The sequence below is a fragment of the Fusarium sambucinum genome, chromosome I, assembly GCF_050947815.1.
Source record: "Fusarium sambucinum isolate potato_lamoka chromosome I, whole genome shotgun sequence".
In the NCBI taxonomy this organism is placed as follows: domain Eukaryota; kingdom Fungi; phylum Ascomycota; class Sordariomycetes; order Hypocreales; family Nectriaceae; genus Fusarium; species Fusarium sambucinum.
Genome location: NC_139294.1, coordinates 6031879 through 6050626, shown reverse-complemented (window position 1 = coordinate 6050626; position 18748 = coordinate 6031879). Strand labels below are relative to the sequence as shown.

The 18748-nt window shown below is 47.3% G+C and overlaps 10 protein-coding genes across 10 annotated transcripts; 4 read left to right on the top strand and 6 right to left on the bottom strand.

The window, feature by feature from the left end:
• Window positions 1-161: 161 nt before the first annotated feature.
• On the bottom strand, window positions 162-1139 carry FSST1_004670 (dihydrodipicolinate synthase family protein; the record flags this gene model as incomplete). Its single annotated transcript, XM_083230868.1, has 1 exon — window positions 162-1139. One exon carries the CDS (start codon window positions 1137-1139, stop codon window positions 162-164), a length of 978 nt encoding a protein of 325 aa, XP_083088100.1.
• A 393-nt stretch (window positions 1140-1532) lies between these two features.
• Window positions 1533-3194, top strand: FSST1_004669 (FMN-dependent dehydrogenase-domain-containing protein; the record flags this gene model as incomplete). Its single annotated transcript, XM_083230867.1, has 4 exons — window positions 1533-1674; window positions 1728-2736; window positions 2784-2992; window positions 3040-3194. The coding sequence occupies 4 exons, from the start codon at window positions 1533-1535 to the stop codon at window positions 3192-3194; spliced, it is 1515 nt and encodes a 504-aa protein (XP_083088099.1).
• A 380-nt stretch (window positions 3195-3574) lies between these two features.
• Window positions 3575-4531, bottom strand: FSST1_004668 (uncharacterized protein; the record flags this gene model as incomplete). Its single annotated transcript, XM_083230866.1, has 1 exon — window positions 3575-4531. The coding sequence occupies one exon, from the start codon at window positions 4529-4531 to the stop codon at window positions 3575-3577; it is 957 nt and encodes a 318-aa protein (XP_083088098.1).
• Window positions 4532-5126: 595 nt separating this feature from the next.
• FSST1_004667 (BNR repeat-like domain-containing protein) lies at window positions 5127-6269 on the bottom strand (the record flags this gene model as incomplete). The annotated part of the gene is made up of 1 exon (XM_083230865.1): window positions 5127-6269. One exon carries the CDS (start codon window positions 6267-6269, stop codon window positions 5127-5129), a length of 1143 nt encoding a protein of 380 aa, XP_083088097.1.
• A 387-nt stretch (window positions 6270-6656) lies between these two features.
• On the top strand, window positions 6657-7776 carry FSST1_004666 (NADP-dependent oxidoreductase domain-containing protein; the record flags this gene model as incomplete). Its single annotated transcript, XM_083230864.1, has 3 exons — window positions 6657-6679; window positions 6727-7121; window positions 7169-7776. 3 exons carry the CDS (start codon window positions 6657-6659, stop codon window positions 7774-7776), a joined length of 1026 nt encoding a protein of 341 aa, XP_083088096.1.
• Window positions 7777-7862: 86 nt separating this feature from the next.
• Window positions 7863-10033, bottom strand: FSST1_004665 (Zn(II)2Cys6 transcription factor; the record flags this gene model as incomplete). The annotated part of the gene is made up of 5 exons (XM_083230863.1): window positions 7863-8530; window positions 8577-9625; window positions 9672-9784; window positions 9836-9931; window positions 9983-10033. The coding sequence occupies 5 exons, from the start codon at window positions 10031-10033 to the stop codon at window positions 7863-7865; spliced, it is 1977 nt and encodes a 658-aa protein (XP_083088095.1).
• A 666-nt stretch (window positions 10034-10699) lies between these two features.
• FSST1_004664 (uncharacterized protein) lies at window positions 10700-12163 on the top strand (the record flags this gene model as incomplete). The annotated part of the gene is made up of 1 exon (XM_083230862.1): window positions 10700-12163. The coding sequence occupies one exon, from the start codon at window positions 10700-10702 to the stop codon at window positions 12161-12163; it is 1464 nt and encodes a 487-aa protein (XP_083088094.1).
• A 103-nt stretch (window positions 12164-12266) lies between these two features.
• On the bottom strand, window positions 12267-13469 carry FSST1_004663 (uncharacterized protein; the record flags this gene model as incomplete). The annotated part of the gene is made up of 2 exons (XM_083230861.1): window positions 12267-12871; window positions 12941-13469. 2 exons carry the CDS (start codon window positions 13467-13469, stop codon window positions 12267-12269), a joined length of 1134 nt encoding a protein of 377 aa, XP_083088093.1.
• Window positions 13470-15402: 1933 nt separating this feature from the next.
• Window positions 15403-17270, top strand: FSST1_004662 (uncharacterized protein; the record flags this gene model as incomplete). The annotated part of the gene is made up of 2 exons (XM_083230860.1): window positions 15403-15504; window positions 15573-17270. The coding sequence occupies 2 exons, from the start codon at window positions 15403-15405 to the stop codon at window positions 17268-17270; spliced, it is 1800 nt and encodes a 599-aa protein (XP_083088092.1).
• An 82-nt stretch (window positions 17271-17352) lies between these two features.
• FSST1_004661 (uncharacterized protein) lies at window positions 17353-18723 on the bottom strand (the record flags this gene model as incomplete). The annotated part of the gene is made up of 1 exon (XM_083230859.1): window positions 17353-18723. The coding sequence occupies one exon, from the start codon at window positions 18721-18723 to the stop codon at window positions 17353-17355; it is 1371 nt and encodes a 456-aa protein (XP_083088091.1).
• Between the last annotated feature and the right edge of the window lie 25 nt (window positions 18724-18748).

Sequence of the window (18748 nt, the reverse complement as noted above, 5' to 3'; positions counted from 1 at the left end):
TATCATGGTGTCGAGTCTATCTCAGGACCGGACAACATCATGAATGTGAATACGTTCGGTCAATTCTACTAGCGATATGTAGTTTGACAATCACATTGCGTCCATGGCACACCGGTATGTAAAACATAGAATTTTTATAATCAATCACTATTGCCTACTTATCATCTCCTTTGTTTCTCGGTATCAGCAAGTACACTAAGAGTCTTAAGAGTCCACTCCTTTGCCTTATCATCCAGGGGCTGGTATGGTCTCCTCATCTCCCATGATGTCTCATTATCGACACCGATCCCCCGACCAAAGAAGTGCCATGCTCCATATTTAGTATTAGCAATACCCTTCTTACAGGCCCACTCCGCATGAGCCACCAGACCTTGAAGCTTGTTCGCCTCGTCATTCTTTCCGGCCTTCCACAGGTCATACACTCCTGCTGTACTGGCAGGGAATATGTTGCCCATGCCTGTCACGCAACCACTTCCGCCACCATAGAGGGTGGGCACGAGATAATCGCTGCTTCCACCGTACACGCCGAATTGTTCGTGGGAGAAGAGAGCGGTTAATCTAGTGACCTTGCCGACGTTTCCACATGTAAGCTTGACCGCTACAATGTTTGGCTCAGCAGCTAGCGTAGCCAGTTGATCGGTGTCCAGATCAATCCCTGATGTGACCGCTGGGAAGTTGTAGATAACGATAGGGATCGGCGAAGCAGCCGCCACCTGCTTGAAGTAGGCGATGATAGCAGGACTGGGGAGTGCCTTGGCCCAGTAACTTGGAGGGAGAAGCAGACCAAAGTTAGCACCGGCTTCAGCTGCATCTTTTGCGTTCTGGATTGACTCTTGAGTGGACTGTGCCGAGATGCCAGCCACAATTGGGTAATTTGGTCCGCCAACAGCAGCTGCAGCCTGAGCAGCGGTCTTGATGATGGCTTTTCGCTCTTCTCGAGAAAGGAGGACTAGTTCGCCATTGGTTCCCAGATAGACAAGGCCATGCATGCCAGCCTTGATCAGGGCCTGGCACTGTAAGTGCATAGCTTCATGGTCTACCTCTTGACTGGGGTCATCTGCCTTGTAGAGTGTGACGACCGGAGTATAGACTCCTGGAGGGAGAGGCTTTGACTTGGCTTGAATTGTGCTGCGTTCCATTTTGATGACTTGATGATTTGAGATTTAGTGTTTGCTCTAGCTAGATGTTAGATCAAGATGCTGCTTTTAACTGTGATTGTAAAGAATGTATGTAGTAGTTCCCCGCCCTATCTCCAAAGTTCGTAAGTGTGAGCGGAGGCGACCGGGAATCCGGGGTTAAAGCCGAGAGACAAAAGCTGACCAATAGGAGAGCTCTCCGTGACTTCAGTGCGAGACCTCGTCCATCTGGGGGCAAAACAGGCCAACGGCATTGGGAACCTGGGGCCTAATTCAGCTTCCGAGATTAGCTTATTTTCGAGCTCAGCTTAGCTTTGGAGGATAACTTGTATGTTTGTTTTCTCCAAGTTTGATCATTGTGTTATCGGAAAAGCATACATAGTCCAATTGACCATCATGGAGGCTTCAATGGAGACAAGAATTGTATCCCTGGCAGAGATCAAGCAGCACAATACTGCTGACGATTGTTGGATTGCCGTACATTCCAAAGTATGGGATATTACACATTTCATTAATCAACATCCAGGTGGCCCAGATGGTAGGTTCATGAGGGACGCCTTCGGACTTCTCTAAACTAATCATGATGGACAGTCTTATTGAACTCTGCTGGCTCCGATGCCACAGATATCTACAACGACGTTCACGCGCCAGACATTATCGAAGATCTACCCAACGACAGATTAATCGGATTTCTCGAATCCTCGACCCCAAACCCTCCAACAGAATCCAAGATAGTCGAGGTCGATCCTGTTCCACCCCCAACATCACCAGCACAGTCGAACGAATTCCCAACAACACAAAAGACAAAAACACTCCCTTCTCTTGACTCAATTCTCAGTGCCAGAGACTTTGGAGAGGCAGCGAGAGATACTCTGTCTGCTAAAACATGGGCTTTCTACTCGTCCGCCGCCACAGATCTTATCACTTATGGCAAGAACAAGGAATTGGTCCGGAGACTCATGATCAGGCCGCGAATCTTGAGGAACGTTTCCAACATCAACTTCAAGACAAATATTCTTGGTCTCGATAGTAACGCGCCGTTCTTCGTCTCTCCTGCTGCTATGGCTCGACTTGCACACCCTGACGGAGAGTTGGCACTCAGTCGTGCGGCTGCCAACGAGGGTATCATCCAATGTATATCGAGTAACGCCTCCTTCTCCTTAAAGTCTATCGTCAAAGCAGCTCCATCATCACAACCATTTTTCTTCCAGCTTTATGTTAACTCAGATCATTCAAAGACTGTCGAGTTGTTAAAAACTGTCAGTGATCTTGGCGTCAAGGCCATCTTTGTCACAGTCGATGCGCCTGTCCCCGGTAAACGAGAAGCCGATGAGAGAGCAGCACAAGAACAAACAGTCAAGTCAGCCATCAGTGGCGGTGAAAGCAGTAAGGATAAAAAGGGAAGCGGATTCGGCCGTCTTATGGCTCAGTATATCGACAAGTCCCTTTCGTGGGATGATTTGGGATGGATTCGTGAAGCGAGTGGAGGTTTACCAATTGTTCTCAAGGGTGTCCAGACAGCAGAAGATGTTATTCAGGCCGCTGAGTACGGAGTAGAAGGTGTTCTTCTAAGTAACCACGGCGGGAGATCACTTGACGGGTAAGTCACTCCTCATTCTTGTCCAGGCAGAGCTAACTTGTATTCAGCGCCCAAGCGAGTATCTTGGTCTTGCTCGAGCTGAGGAAGAATTGCCCCGAGGTGTTCGATAAGCTCGAAATCTATATCGACGGCGGTTTCGAGCGAGGTTCTGATATTCTCAAGGCTATCTGCCTTGGAGCTACAGCTGTTGGAATCGGACGCCCGTTCTTGTACTCTCTTATTCACGGACAAGATGGCGCTGAACATCTGTGTCATAGTATGTATTCTTTTACTTCATTAGAGCTGCCTGCTAACCAATACTAGTTCTTAAAGATGAGCTCGAGACTTCGATGCGCCTATGCGGCATCACTTCTCTGAGTCAAGCCAAGCCTAGTTTGATCAATTCACTGGATGTTGATCACTTGGTGGTGGGTAATGCATTGATGGAGACGAGTGGGCGGTTACCATCAAAACTTTGAGCGTTATATCGTACAGGCGATTCCATTAGCGATAGACCCGTCTCTGTTAACATACATCCTTTTATGTCACATACTAGTAGTCAAATTATATTGGTATACCAAACAAACTTATTCATTCATTCGTTTATTTGTATCACGGATCCTCTAGGAGGAGCCATGCATATCGGATGGGGTCTCCGAACTTGACTACGAAGTAAGAGAAAGGTTGTAGGATTTCAATAATATTTTCTCAACGAGGCAAAATGTTTATTTTTGATAGTCACAATATTCAAGCAACGACTACGGCAATCATGTACCATACTAGAGTAACCGGGCGATGCAAACATAAAATGGAGATTTGACACATTCATCATGGCACTGACACTTTGAAATTAATTAAGCTATGCCGTTTTTGCTTTGAACGCTTTAACGGCATCTAACACGGTCCCATCGGCATCAAGTCCAAGTCCGTATGCCCTGGAAACATCGAACCTCGCTGGCCAACTAGCCACAATCGCCTCAATTGCGGGATCATTCTTTTCCTCGATCTGAGCCAATGCTTCTTGGCCACCAACTTGTTTCAACGCGTCGAGAATCTCCTGCACTGTAACAGTGATACCGGGGAAATTGACGATTCTTGAAGATCCAAACTTCTCCGCGGGAACATCCTTGACCTTGATCAGGTTCTTAATCACTGTTGCCGGGCTACAAACCCAGAGTTCAAGGTCACGGCTAACAGGAAGAATGTTCTTCACACCTTGTAGTGATTCACGCACGATGCCTGACGCAAAGCTGGATGCAGCGGCTGAAGGTGCACCTGGGCGAACAATAACGGTAGGTAACCTAACGATCCGGCCATCGAGGTGACCACGGCGAGAATAGTCGTTGATCAGAAGCTCAACCATCAACTTCTGGATACCATAAGAGCTCTTAGGCTGAGGCAGAGTTCCAAACTCTGTCACGAGGTCTGTCTTGCCGTATATAGCGCAGGAACTAGCGAATATGACCTTTGTACCAGGATGTTCGGTCCTCAAAACATCCAGAATTGTCCGGACAGAGTCCACATTAATCTTTAGACCGAGATCTAGATTCGCCTCTGCACCACCTGACATCAAGCCATGAAGGATATAGACATGACTGAAACGATTGGATAGTAATGACTTGACGGATGAAGGGTCGGTCAAATCTGCTTTGAGGGAAGTAACTTGAGATTCTGCGCCTTTTGGAACGGATGGAGTGATGATATCCGTCAGGGTGAAGTTGGCGTTGGGTAACTCTTTTAGAAGGGAGACAATCAACTCTTGGCCGATGAAGCCTCCACCTCCAGTGATGAGAATATTGTTTTTTGTTTGAGTCATTATGTAATTGACTGGAGTATGAGTTTCTGTGAATGGATTGGTATGATTAATGTTGATGTGAGTTGGTTAGCATTATGGTTCAGTCACAGCAATAGTTGATATATAGCCTAGAGGCTTTGTTCCAGGCACTGCAATCTACCTGTTGTTAGATTTACAGCGGAGTTATTACCGCTATTGATGGTCTGCCAGCCGCTATCATTTCGGGCCAAACGAGATGCTAGCGAGTAATTTGGCGACGCGGTCAGAAATCCGATTGGCTCAAAGCGAGGTGGAATTAAACCGGCCAACACTCCGAACATAGATCAAAACATCAGAAAGATGACCACAAGTTACAACAGAACTACGAAACATTTGTAATTGGAAATGACATCCACCAAGTCAAGAACATGAAATTGCTAAACGTCGCATTTTTCTCAGTTGCTTCGACGATCGTCAAGTAATCTGGAGGTAAGTAAGACTGTCTAACTACTTCATAAGTACATGAACATTTCTAGTTGCAGAGTAGATAGGCGTGACATACGATGGTTGTTATTATGTATTGACTCTTGAAGTAGCTTAAATTCGTGGATTTTATTAAATGTATAACTCAAAGTTCTTACTTGGATGTAACCCATCCCTCCACATCCTCAATCTGAACATATTTGATATGCTGCCGGTGCCACGTATACGCCACATGAGCGACATCTCTCTCACCTTTCTTCTCAATGTAAATACTAGGATAACTCAGCTCCCTATTCTCCTGTCCTGAAGAACTATTCGTTCCGCAGAACCCATCACCATCCTCGAGCACACGCTCGCTCCAAGTCAACCCCTCATCTTTTGAAACCCCAAGTGTCAATGTCTTTCTGGGAGTTCCCCAAATCGCATCTTTTCCAGACTTGGTAACTTGATTCGGTCGTTTATCGTCTTCGGGGGTGATGTCATCATAGAGACCTTTGCGCTTGAGCGTATCGGCCGATGCGCTAGATCTATTGAACACAAGTGCGACGTGACCCGAGGAGAGACGTGCAGCACAGATGCCACTATTGGGGTTGGGAAGAGAAGTGGCTTTTGGTTCCTCCCAGTCTATTCCGTTCTTGGATGTTGAACGGTAGACGTTGTCTGCCCATCGGCTGCGGTAGAAACCGACCCATGTTGACTGGTCAGAGGCTGGAGGGATGATGTTCATGTGAACAGCTCCAACGCTGTCAGGGGCTTGCTTCTCTTTCCATGTAGCGCCATTATCCTGAGAATAGAGAACGCCGGAAATATCATCACTTCCGATCCATCTATGCCCAGTCTCTGTGCGACAGTAAAAGACGGGCAGAATCCAAGCACCTTCGTTGTTGATAACAATGGGTTGTCTAATAAAAATGCCTGTCACATCTTGAAGCAAACGACTGGCCTCGGACCACGTTTTGCCCCCATCTGATGATGTACGCTTAAGTATAAAAGCTCCGTCTTGGTTACCAGCATCTTGAGAAGTGTGCAGCAACCATAGTTCTCCGTTGTGCGGTGCTCTGAACAAGACAGGGTTCTGACAACTCCTGTTCTCATCGGAAGAAACCTTTTGTGGGATACTCCAAGAGGAAGATCCTGGTTCAAGTCGAGATAGCCAGATGCAGATATCTGGAAGACCTTCTTGAGAACCACCGAACCAGGTACATAATACAGTCTTGTCTGGGAGTTGCAAAAGGTTTGATGCATGCGATTGCACTGTAGCTGAAGGGATAGAAAGTGTCTGGAGATTTGGTGCCATGGTGGATTTGACTTGAGTTAGTTGTAAGCTGCTGCTTGTGCGGTACAGGATTGTAATATTGGTCTTTGGTGTTTAAAACAACAACTCCAAACAATCACTTTCTAACTATTTCCCCACGATTTAGGCGGATTTAGTCCCGGACGGAAATCCACTTTGCACTAGCAATCAACCAATTGGAGCGATAGCCGATGGGATGGCGACACGGAGATCAACTTGTTACACGATGCGGGGAAGAGGAGATGCTCGGTGATATCAGCGTAGAGCGGAGTCATCCACAAGGCAATAAGATATCAGCGGTATTTAATATTAATAACAATCTATCTGTGAAGGTATTCTAGAGTCAAACCTGTACACACAGTTAACTACTTGGAACAACAATTCATTAAGATGGACAAGATGGAATACGTCAAGTAAGCTACCCACCAACTGCAATCTTACCTCCCACTAACAATCTCAGACTTGGCAACACAGGCCTCAAAATCTCAAAGGTCATTCTCGGTTGCATGTCCTTCGGATCAAGTAAATGGCAAGGATCACCATGGGTTCTTGATGAAGAAGATGGTCTGAAGCTTCTCAAGGCTGCTTATGACAATGGCATTAACACTTGGGACACCGCCGACACATACTCCAATGGAGAATCAGAAGTCATCATTGGAAAGGCTCTCAGGAAGTTCAACATTCCTCGACAAAAGGTTGTCATCCTATCCAAGATCTATAACCCTGTTATGGAAGATGGTACAAGACCTCCCAGTGTCAACGATGGGCCTCTCGTCAACCAGATGGGATTGAGTAGGAAGCATATTTTCCATGCCGTTGACAAGTGTTTGGAGAGACTTGGCACTGATTACATTGGTAAGTCTTTTATTCTCTGTTTGTTGTAAGCTTACTGACATTTACAGATGTTCTCCAAATTCACCGACTAGACCGTGAAACACCACCAGAAGAGATTATGCGCGCTCTTCACGAAGTCATTCAGTCAGGCAAGGTGCGCTACATCGGAGCCTCCTCCATGTACACCTGGGAGTTCGCCCGCATGCAATACATCGCCGAGTCCAAGGGCTGGACAAGGTTCATCTCAATGCAACCCTTCTACAATCTTCTCTACCGCGAGGAAGAGCGCGAGATGATCCCCTTCTGCGAAGCGACTGGTGTAGGTATCATCCCTTGGAGCCCCATCGCCCGTGGTCTCCTCGCCAAGCCTCTTTCTAGCAAGGATGACAACCAGTCAATACGTAGTCAGAGCGATAAAAAGACTGATACGTGGTTTGCGGATGCCAATCTCGATATTGTGAATCGTGTGGAAAAGGTGGCGGCGGACAAGGGGGTCAGCATGGCTCTCGTTTCTACAGCTTGGGTGCTACAGAAGGGATGCTATCCCATCCTGGGCTTGAACTCTGAAAAGAGAGTTGTAGAGGCTGTCGAGGCTTTGAAGATCAGATTTACAGCTGAGGAGCTGGAGTATCTAGAAAGTGCATACAAACCTAGGGGCATCCAGGGTGGTGTGTAAGATAGTCACAGCAAGGGGATTGTCATAGCATTTAAAATAGTTAAACAGATAGATATGGATACCACTGCAAATCAGAATTCCTTCTCTCATTCCACGTTCGGAAAGATGGCCATTGACTGCATATACCCATCGACATCAAGGAGAGATGGATCAAACCCAAATATGGGCGATAACCCAAAGTGAGTGTCCCAGGTCGGTATCGTGCTGCCGTCTATGCCTGAGAAGATGTCATTTCCGTTGGCATAAATATCTCCCAAGCCATTTCCATTTTCAATGCCTGGCGGTATCGAGTGGACTGGATTCTGGACCTGACTCTTTTCAATGCCTGATGGAGTAAGCAAACTCGTCACTGTCTCAAGTCCCCGAATCATGAGGTTAGCTAAATGCCATTTGCCCATTGACAAGGAACGGAAATGGCGGATTAAGCGTGTAATCTGTTCAAGGGCCTGTTCACGTCTAAACAGATCGTTGCCGTATTTATGAGATACTTTAGCTAAGAACATGGCTGCGAACGCCGTCATTGACAAGAGGTAAGATGGAATTCCGACGATACTTGTTGAGAGGTCGGGGTCGGTAAGGAGAATGTCGATGATTGCTGATGCTGATGTGACTGCCATTGAAGCTGTATCGAGGAAGTGTGCTGGTATTATGTTGGATTGTCCGCGGAAGACGTGTGAATAGAGGTATAGCTGTGCGAGATGAAAGTGGAAGAGGGCCCCTTTCCGGGGGAAGGCTCCAATTGTGGGATGTCCCTCTGTGAAATATTAGCTGAGCACAGGTTATAGGAGCGAGTTCCATACCTGGTAGTCTAGCTGTCCACTTTGTGATCCACTGGTCTAGCTGTCGATGGTAGTGGCCTATTTGACTGAGATAAAGTCTCGGTACTTCCTCTCCCTTGTCGGGACCGAATAAGCGTCGAATATTCCGCAGGATGCCCATCAGCTCGACTTGGCTCATGAGTCTTTCATCTTGATCTGTGGCTAGAGGACAATTCAATATGCCTTCCCAGTCCTGTGTGAGCCAATCGTCCTGTATAATTGCTGGCCGGTCATATAAAATCGCGAGGTGCTGGTCACAGATGTAAAGAATCGACCAAATACGCGCAGAATCCATTGCTTCTTCAGATTGGTCTTTGATGGCAAGGCTATAGCTGTTATGGATGTTGCATTCTGCTGCCCTGCGTATCGCATGGCCTGACAAGGTCCAGGAAAGGTCACTGAGCCAGTACGATGCGATGGCCAGAGCTCGGAAGTAATCTCGGTCGCCTTGTCGTTGGAGCATGGACTTTTCAGTCAATCGACGTAATTCGGAATTGCACACGCCGTAGACCTTGTCAGCTGCTGGATCGTGAAGAGCTGCAATGGTAAGAGTCGCAGCGCAGAGTATCGTAGACTTGCGACGAAGCTGGTCCAGAGTTTTATAGGGACATCCGATAGAATAGATATAACCGTCCAGTCGGTCTTTGTAGATACTGAATAAGCGTTCAGCATCAGGCAACGTTACCAGTCCTTGGGATATGAAGTCATTAATGACTTGTCCTGAGTTATCGTTGCCGCTTCCAGGTGATCGTAGGGCGCGCATCCGCGTAAGGGTATAAAGTGAATGGATGGGCGCGTGTGGCAACCTGTCGTCTTCTGGTGTGAGCTTGGGTGAATTATCACACGAAGGGCCGTAGTTATCCTCAAGCTGGGGTGTGTGGTTGGACGAAGTTTGTGTTCCCGCGCCTTCTTTTCGTTTTATTAATGGCGCGACTTGCAAGGGTGGTAATTCAGGTAGACCCATGAGACTTCGCATCTCCTTGACTGCCGAGTACATCTGATCGAGATCTGAGAGCATAGCTTCTGATAATCTGTAGTTTGTGAGCCTTTTGTATGGGTATCTAACGATGGACCTACTCTGTCTTCTCATCAATGATGGTCTGCAGATTCTTGCTGACCGCGCAATTACTAAGCTTCTTTTCGCGACATCTCCGACATGGAGGACCAGCATCGTCCATGTAGCATTTTATCTAAAAGTTTGTTAGGACTAATGAAATTGTTTATTGGCCAGGATTTATCACCTTGTGCTTGCGACATGTCGTGCATGCTCTGATGTGTCTTGAGATATGAGCAACAGGTTGATCCGCGTTTGAAGCTATCGCGACCCGTTTAGGATGCTGTCACACGTTAGTTTCTTCGATCGCACAAGAGACTTTAAGTGTTCTTACCTCATTCCTATCAAAGTCTTGGACCCCTATGCTTCCGTTGCGCTTCGACATGATGACTTTCTCCTATCTTGCTCCAATGAGTGATTCGCGAAAAACATGACCAAGTTGTGCAATCCAACAAGGCGGGGAATTTAGTCGGCGCGCATTCGTTCTTCAGACTAGTTCGAATAAAGAAAGGATTAATGGCTGGGGAAATGCGGAGGTGGCACGGAGACGATATTAGTCCGAGCTCCTCCTCATTGCGAGTTGCCTTAACTCAAATCTCCTCAAGATTACTTTATCGGACTGTTCGGCCATCTGTCAGAATAAAAATGGGCCGTTTAGGTCCTCGTAGTTTCTCCTCCATGTCCTAGAATGCCAAGCCAGGAGTCAAAACGTGAAAAATGACGAGATCTCTCATCGCAACCAACGCTACATCTCCTGTATGATGCCAGTCTGGTGATGGCCTCAATTTCCAACATCCGTCTAACGTTAAAAGAACTGACAACAATCATGACCATCGGCAAAATGTGGCACTGTTTAACCAATAGGAGCAAAGACCGATGGACTCGGAGAGGCGGCTAACGGGTGTCGGCTAAGAACCCGTGGAGAAGCGGCTACCCTAAACTGATTCCGAAGACCACAGTCATCTCTAACTATAAACACCAACTGCCTGTTTGTGCTGTTCAACTGTCTTTAAAGAATTACATATCGAACAAAACACCGCATCTACGAATCATGGCACAAGACGGCATTATCAATTTGGCCGAGACCCTCTCGGCCTTACCTCCCGCCCCCTCTTCACACAAACAACTCCGCACTGAAACAAGATCAACCATCCGGTCCAAAACATCGCCAGCTCCTGTGCTCGTTATTCTCGACGATGATCCAACAGGAACTCAGACCTGCCACGATGTCACTATTCTCACAGTCTGGGATGTACCGACAATTGTTTCAACATTTAAGCAAGTAGGAACCGGCAACGGTTTCTTCATCTTGACAAACTCACGCGCTCTTCACCCTCCTCAAGCTCGAGATCTCATGATCGAGATATGTACGAATCTCAAGGCCGCGTCGCAAGAAGTCGATCTACCGTATGAAATTGTCCTACGTGGAGATTCTATCCTTCGCGGTCACTTTCCTCTCGAGCCCGAGGCCGTGGAGCACGTCAATGGCGCGTTCGATGCTTGGATCTTATGCCCATTCTTCCTCCAAGGTGGACGATACACTATCAACGATATCCACTACGTCCATGAAGGTGATCATCTCATCCCAGCTGCAGATACCCCGTTTGCCAAAGATGCCACGTTTGGCTACAAGAGCTCCAACCTGCGGGATTATGTGGTGGAAAAGTCGAAGGGACAAATTCCGCATAGTAATATCGACTCCATTGATTTGGAGGCTATTAGAGCAGGTGGGCCGGATGCTGTTTTTCAAAAGATAATGACGCTTCCAAAGAGAGAAAAGACTCCTGTTGTGTTGGTTATCAACGCTGCTGCCGACGAAGACATGGATGTGGTCATCACAGCGCTTCTACGGGCTTCGCAACAAGGAAAGAGATACCTTTATCGAACAGGTGCTGCTTTTGTCTCGTCACGATTGGGAATCTCATCTATACCACCTCTATCTGCCTCTCAACTAGGTCTGTCCAAAGAAGTTGGTGGCCTGATTATCGCAGGCTCATACGTTCCCAAGACGACTGCACAGTTGGATTCTTTGGTCACCAAGTCAGGAAACAATCTGACAACTATTACTCTAAACGTCAAAGAACTTCTCAAGTCGGATGAGTCAGCCAAACGAGATGTATCAAATGCTATCGAACTCGCTACGCAGAAGATCAAAAGCGGTCACGATGTACTCGTCATGACGAGCAGAGAACTAATCGTTGGCAAGGATGAAGTGGAGAGCTTGGATATTGGTTCCACGATAGCCAAGGCGTTAGTCTCATTCCTCCAAAATTTGGAGCAGAAACCACGGTACATCATTGCTAAGGGAGGTATTACATCGTCCGATATGGCGACTAAGGGATTGAAAATGAAGCGAGCTCTCATTGTCGGCCAAGCTGCACCTGGAGTGCCGATGTGGCGATGTGATGAACCAGAATCCAAATGGCCAGGGTTGAACTATGTCGTGTTTCCTGGAAATGTCGGTCATAATGATAGTCTCTATGAAGTTGTTAGGCAGTGGAGAGAGTTCAAGTAGTTACAGCATAACGATAGAGAACAACGTCAGCGAATCAATCAAGAAGCATCTTGAAATGAAATATGAAAGTGTATTTAGTATATCTATTGTACAAGCTCCTTTATTAACGTTTTGTAGGCCCCGGAATGATAGCCAGCTCCTCATCTTCCCCACGCGAAGAGTTATCATCCACTTCAGTAGCCAGGTCAAAGGTTTTGTGCACACAAATACCTCCATCAAATTGCTCGCTCCTGTGAACATCATCCAATGGAATGCAGTCTGAGCCCGTTATATCTTTTGGCGCCATTAACGAACCAACGCCTCGCCGAGCATGAGATGGCTGGCTGCTATAGTCTGTGGGATCTGATCGTCCGCTTCTTGAAGTGGTGTACTTCTTGATACCCCGAGTGAGCAGGCTTTTCAGGGCTGGAAGTGAGCCGACGACAAGAGATGTGGCTGTTTCGACTGCACCCCAGATTGCTAACCCGACAAGATCGACTTGTCGTTTTACGATGACTTGGGACATACGGACGATGGCGACACTGATGATAATAACGCCAAGGGAGAAGACAATCCCGAGCCCTATCTTCTTCTTTCTGTCGAGTTGCAGGGAGGGGAGTACAGCGATCGGGAGGGCCATGATCATGAGGTCCGAGGCAACGTCGACCGTGGTGGAGAAGATGACGTTGAAACTCTGTCGCCATTGTTCTTTCGGCGAATTGCAGGCTCCTAATCAACGTTAGTCACAGCAAGTTCGATCATGTGGGTATCTTGAGTCAAGGAGAGAAATGTACTTACCGTAGAAATAGTCGGATGGTGTATTGCATGTAAATACACTGCAGACAACACAAACAACCAGTGCAGAAGCGGTAAAGAAGCAGACAAAATACCATAGGCGTCGAATGATGACGAAAGGCTGCACGAGTCGCCAGAAGATGGCCAAGAAACTTGCTTTAACAGACCAAAGAATGATCCAAAACATCTTGATGATGGGGAATTGCCATTTTGCCAACTGGTTGCGTTGTGATAGCATCTCCTCGGGCTCATATGCGATACGGCCGGCTTGGAGATGTGTCATGTACCAAAGAGCTTCCATCTGCTCAGTCTGTAATATCGCCATGGTCAAGGTACACAGCCATGCGAAGAAGATCCAGCAGTCGTCTGCCAAGAACCGTCTGTTCTGGTTCCACCTGACGAAAAGTCGCAGCGAGACAAAGAGAGTAGCAATGGTAAAGCATACCCATATAATAACGACGAGTCCCTGGCGGTCAACAGTGCGGGCTGCCCCGAAGAGGGGAGCGTCTGGGACTGGTTGTGGTGCAGACATATTGACAGTGAGCGTGGAGAATGTGGCTTCCAGCCTGGCGGCGCTGGGAGCACTATTAAACCTTTAATATAGCAGAAAGATCAGGAGACATTATGATAGATAATAATGATAGAAATTCTGTTGGGTCCTGGGCTGAGGTTTGCACCAAGGAGGAACCCGCAAGAAAAGCAATATTATCTGTGACATGGTATCACTTACAGCACCAATCAATCACACTAGTGGTTTATTACAGGAACGAACAAAGAAACGAATAATTATGTGCATGAGTGGCAAAGGTCGGGCTCTTGCATCGAGAAAGAGTTACCTCAGTGGCTGAAGTCTATTGATGCAATTCCACTGACATTTAACGAATGGTCTCAAAACAAACAGATCGGCAATATCAGTCTCTTGCTTGCCAGGCTGGGAACATGCGATTGCTGATTGGGCCCGCGGATACTGTTTGGAGGTCCCGTCCGTCTAGGCGAAGCAAACTCCCGTCGATTCTCAGCTACAAAGTCGTTTGCTAACTGCATACAAGAGGCAAAGTCCAATAGTGCTACGCAGAAATGCAAACAGTGGGTAAACGAAGCAAACTCGCCCACAGAAGCGACAAGTGAGAGAAGAGACAAGTTGCCGCCGTTACATCGTCTTTTTTATTTTTGCTTTTTCCGTATTCTGGTCAAGGTCTGGAACGAATCAGAGGATCCCACTGTCCACGGTTTGCTCACACGCATTATGCAGATCTTGTCCGTTTCGGCTCTATTGGTACAAATATGGCAAGCCGCATTCTTATTTTACAGCTCATATTCATCACTTGAAAGGATTTAATGGCTTTCGCCTCTTAGTTCCCAGTAAGAGCTAATTTGTTCCCCGGCGGGCAACTAACCATGTCAGGAAGCCTATCCCCGAACCTGGACGACCGTGGAGATCTGTACCATTTTCCATGACTGAGGTTGGCTATCAAAGTATCTATCTACAGTTGCCTGCCCAGTGCATGTTGCCGTCCCGTTCCTCCCGTTGGTGTGGTTCTTGGCGTCGATAACCGGACGACGCCATGTTTCACTTTAAATTGACAGGACGAGCCTTTTATTCTGTGTTTTTGACAACTCGAATACACCAGCGATTGCATAGAGTGTAAGTAAGCACTACTGGGGTGAAGTAAGCGAATAGATTGGACTATTACCTGGAGTTCAGCCCAGGACGGCTATGGTCATTCGACAAATGCTGAAAAGTGATACATCTTACAGCATTGGCCATTTACCATTCCAAAAGAAGTATATAGAACTCTTGGCATTAGTTTTCGATCAAAGCTACCAACCCGATCATACAACGCAAAGCATACATGTCTGTCTCGCTTTCTCGATGAGTTCCGAGATAGCGAGGCTGATGACCTGATTATGAAGCAAACAATTCACAAACTCGCTGCTGGTTGCCTCTTATATGACATCTCACTTTTCTAACGAACCGGCGCCGTTTTTAATTTGCTCAGATACTCAGATGAGAAACGAGGTCACATCGAATATGGAGTAGTCGACCGTTGACACAGGGGCTGATGTGCAGGGGACCCCCATGTCTTGCAGCCAACTCAACTGTCTTGGTTCTTCACCCACCAACAGTAATTCTTGATATCTAGATTGCATTGATGACCTGCCTCAATGTCTCTAGCTACTGCGAGATGAAATGTCATAGTAAAGCGATATACGGGTCTTAATATAGCTTCGCTTATTGCCACGATTCGCATATCGGGTTCCGTAAGGTGAACAGGGTTGTACAAATTGCCCCCACAATGACCATGACACTGTAACCCATACAAAAAGGAATACTCTTGCTCTTGCTCTGAATAGATTAAAACTTATCAAGAGGCCACCCACTTAGCTGCAGCCTCTCTACTCAAAACACCTTTTTCTTTTTCCTGACGCCCAAAGCAAGTAGACGATCTGATTTGTCGTTCGATATGCAAATCAGTGTACTTCTCCCCCTCCTCGCCCTTCTTCCTGCTGGATCTTGGGCCAAGGACATAATTGATTCGTCAAAGCGCGACTCCCAGTGCAAATGTGTAAGTTTTGAAAGAGTTTTAAACTAGATATGATATGTCTGTGCCCTTTTTGCTGACATGCTGCAAAGATCCCAGGTCAAGGCTGCTGGCCTTCCCCTTCTGATTGGCAAACTTTCGACGAGCACGTCGACGGGGGGCTCATCAAGACACAGCCTATCGCACAATCATGCTACCCTGGTCCGGCCGAGGACCTCAAGCACTGTGCCTATGTAAACAAAATGTGGTCTGATCAAGACTTCCAGTCTTCAGACCCAATTGGAAGGCCTTATCCCCATAACATTACATGCGCTCCAGTGGACTACAGCGCTGGCCAAGAGCCAACTACCTGCAGTCTGGGATCGTCGCCCGTTTACGCCGTAAATGCTACTACACGGTCACAAATCAGAAATACCCTGGCCTATGCTCAAGAACGTAACTTGAGGCTGGTCGTCACTGGCACTGGCCATGATCTTCTTGGTCGCTCGGACGGCTACGGTGGGCTTGAACTATGGTTACATCAGTATAAGAACAAGATCGAGTTTCGAAAGACTTTCAAGCCCAAGAGCAGCTGTGATAAGTCTGGCTGGACTGGAAGCACTATCACGATTGATGGCAACTACCAGTGGCGCGATGTTTACAAGGTAGCCAAGGCCAACAACGTCATTGTCGTCGGCGGTGGCTCTATCACCCCTGGTGCCATTGGTGGTTGGGCATCAGGAGGTGGCCATGGCCCAGCTACGAGAAACTACGGTCTCGGTGCTGATCAGATCCTCGAGGCAGAAGTGATGCTGGCTAATGGCAAAATAATTACCGTCAACCACTGTCACAACTCTGACCTCTTCCGTGCCATGCGTGGCGGCGGACCAGGTTACGCTATCACGCTGAGCAGCACTGTCAAAGCCCACCCTAATGTCAACACTGTCACAGCTCACCACTTTGAAGTTGCACCACTTGAGAAGACTGAGAAGAACAAAGATCTTCTCGACGCTGTATCTGTTTTGCTACAGAAACTTCCTGATCTCAATGATGCTGGGTTTGCAGGATACGGGTACTGGTTCCGCAACTTCCCTACCGTCTTTGTAGGCAACGCCACATCTGGTTACTCTCACGGATTTTGGGCCATCGGAAAGACCCGTGAGGAGGCTGAAGCTAGTTGGGCCCCAGTTCGCAAGGTCTTGAGTAAGTTCAAGGACCAGCTGTACATGAGTGAGAGTTGGGCGACATACTCCGACTACTGGTCTTTTTACGAAGCTGAGTCAGGACTTTACAATCCCGCCGGTGACACCTCAATTCTCACCTCAAGACTGATTGATCGCGAGAGCGTCAAGAGCTTCGACAATGTCCGAGATGCTGTTGAAGTCATCAGTGGCAAGCCTGATGAATTCGGCACCAACGTCATCCTTTTCTGCTCCGGAGGCCAGGTCTTTAAGGATGCTGCGGACGAATCCAGTGGTCTTCACCCAGCCTGGAGAAAGTCATACTATGCCATCGTTTCAAGTCAGGGTGTTTCCAAGACTGCGACTCCTGCTGAACGCAAGGCTGCGAATGATGAAGTGACTTTCGTGAAAGGTGCAGCATCGAAGAAGCTGGCTCCCAAGACTGGAGCTTACATGAATGAGGGTGATCGCAATGACCCCGACTACCGACAGGCTTTCTACGGTAGCTTGTATCAGACACATTTGGCCACCAAGAACAAGTGGGATCCTACACATTTGTTCTACTGTCCAACATGTGTTGGGTCAGATTATTGGGTTGAGACTTCAGATGGAGCTTTGTGCAAAGCTTAGGGGTCTATTCTATTATATAACAATTTCTTTAATTTTCATAGTATATAATTCTAAATGACACACAATTCAAAATGCGGAAAGACTATCTAATCACGCTTCTAAATCTTGTCTCTGGTGGATCCCAAACAATGTCTTTGACAGACAACCTCTGTCGAGCGGGCACTTGTATCGTCCTCCCTTGTGGTGATTGGATCTCGATGTTCTTTTGGTTCTTGAACAGAATCATGGACGTGAGGTTCTTCTTCTCTTCTATACGGCTCTTTGTCTTGTAATCGACCCCTGAAGGTTTAATCGCGTCCATCGCACGAGTACTAACAGATTCATAAAGCAGTTTCGCATCATCCGTCTTACCCGCGTGAAAGAGTCCAACGCCCCAACTCGCTACCCCAAGAGGATCTCCAGTCCCATACGGCGTGAATGCATTGCCCACGTTGTTCACGGACAAACAAGCCTTGAGTCCATACTCCTGGATCATCTTTGGTACATGCAGAGTGCCACATTGGCGGCTGAGTGGTGTGTCTTGCTCTGATACATCATCGGAGGTTGGCCGACCCATCATGAAGACGTCGCTAGTAGGCAATCCGACAAAGTGAACTGGTAGCTTCGTCTCTTGAAGTCTGTCAGAAAATTTGCGGAGCTCTTTGTGGGACGCCAGTGTTAGTCTTGTGGCATGCCCGAGAACGACAGTAGGGGCGCCAGAGTGGGTAGGCCAGTGATTGGCAACAAGTTGGTCAACAGTATAGTTGAACAATTCCATAGCATCACCCTCCTTCAGATTGAATTCTGTATGGAAGTCGAGATTCAGATTGTGCTGCAGTGCTGTTTCAATAGCCCATTGTATGTTCTTTTTCTCCATATCGCCATTCTCTTCCACGTACGGCGTGGTCCCTAGAGCATCGATAGACGATCCGAACTCTTCCAAAGCTTTTGTAAGGATATCTCGATTCTCATCTCCATGTTCAGTAGAGAAAATTGGATCCTGCGCAAAAGCACAAATCTGCAAATCCACGAATCCTTCAAATTCCTTCTTCAGCCGAAGCCCTGTTTTCAGAGGTCCAAGTTGCGTGACATTATCAAGTTCAACAAAGCCTCTGACACACGTGACACCTTGTGCGTAGCTCGTGGCGAGGAGCTGAGACCCGCGCAGGTACAAGTCGTCTGGGGTGTAACGTTTCTTTGCTTCGGCCGTGTTAGATAAGGCTTCGTTAAAGCTTCCTGATTTTGGAACAAGATCCGAATAGTCCGGGTGCTTGTCGGAAGAGGAGTGATTGCATGTTAGAAGGTATGGCTTGTCGAGATGGATATGCGGATGACACAGTGAGGGGAGTAAGAGACTTGGGTTTGGAGAAGGGCTGCCAGATGGTTTCATAGACGATACGACACCATCTTCTATTTGTATGTCCCATTGCTTTGATGAGTCTTGTAGAGGGAGGATGACATTTTGCAAGCTCATTTTGTCTAAAACTTCAACAGTAACC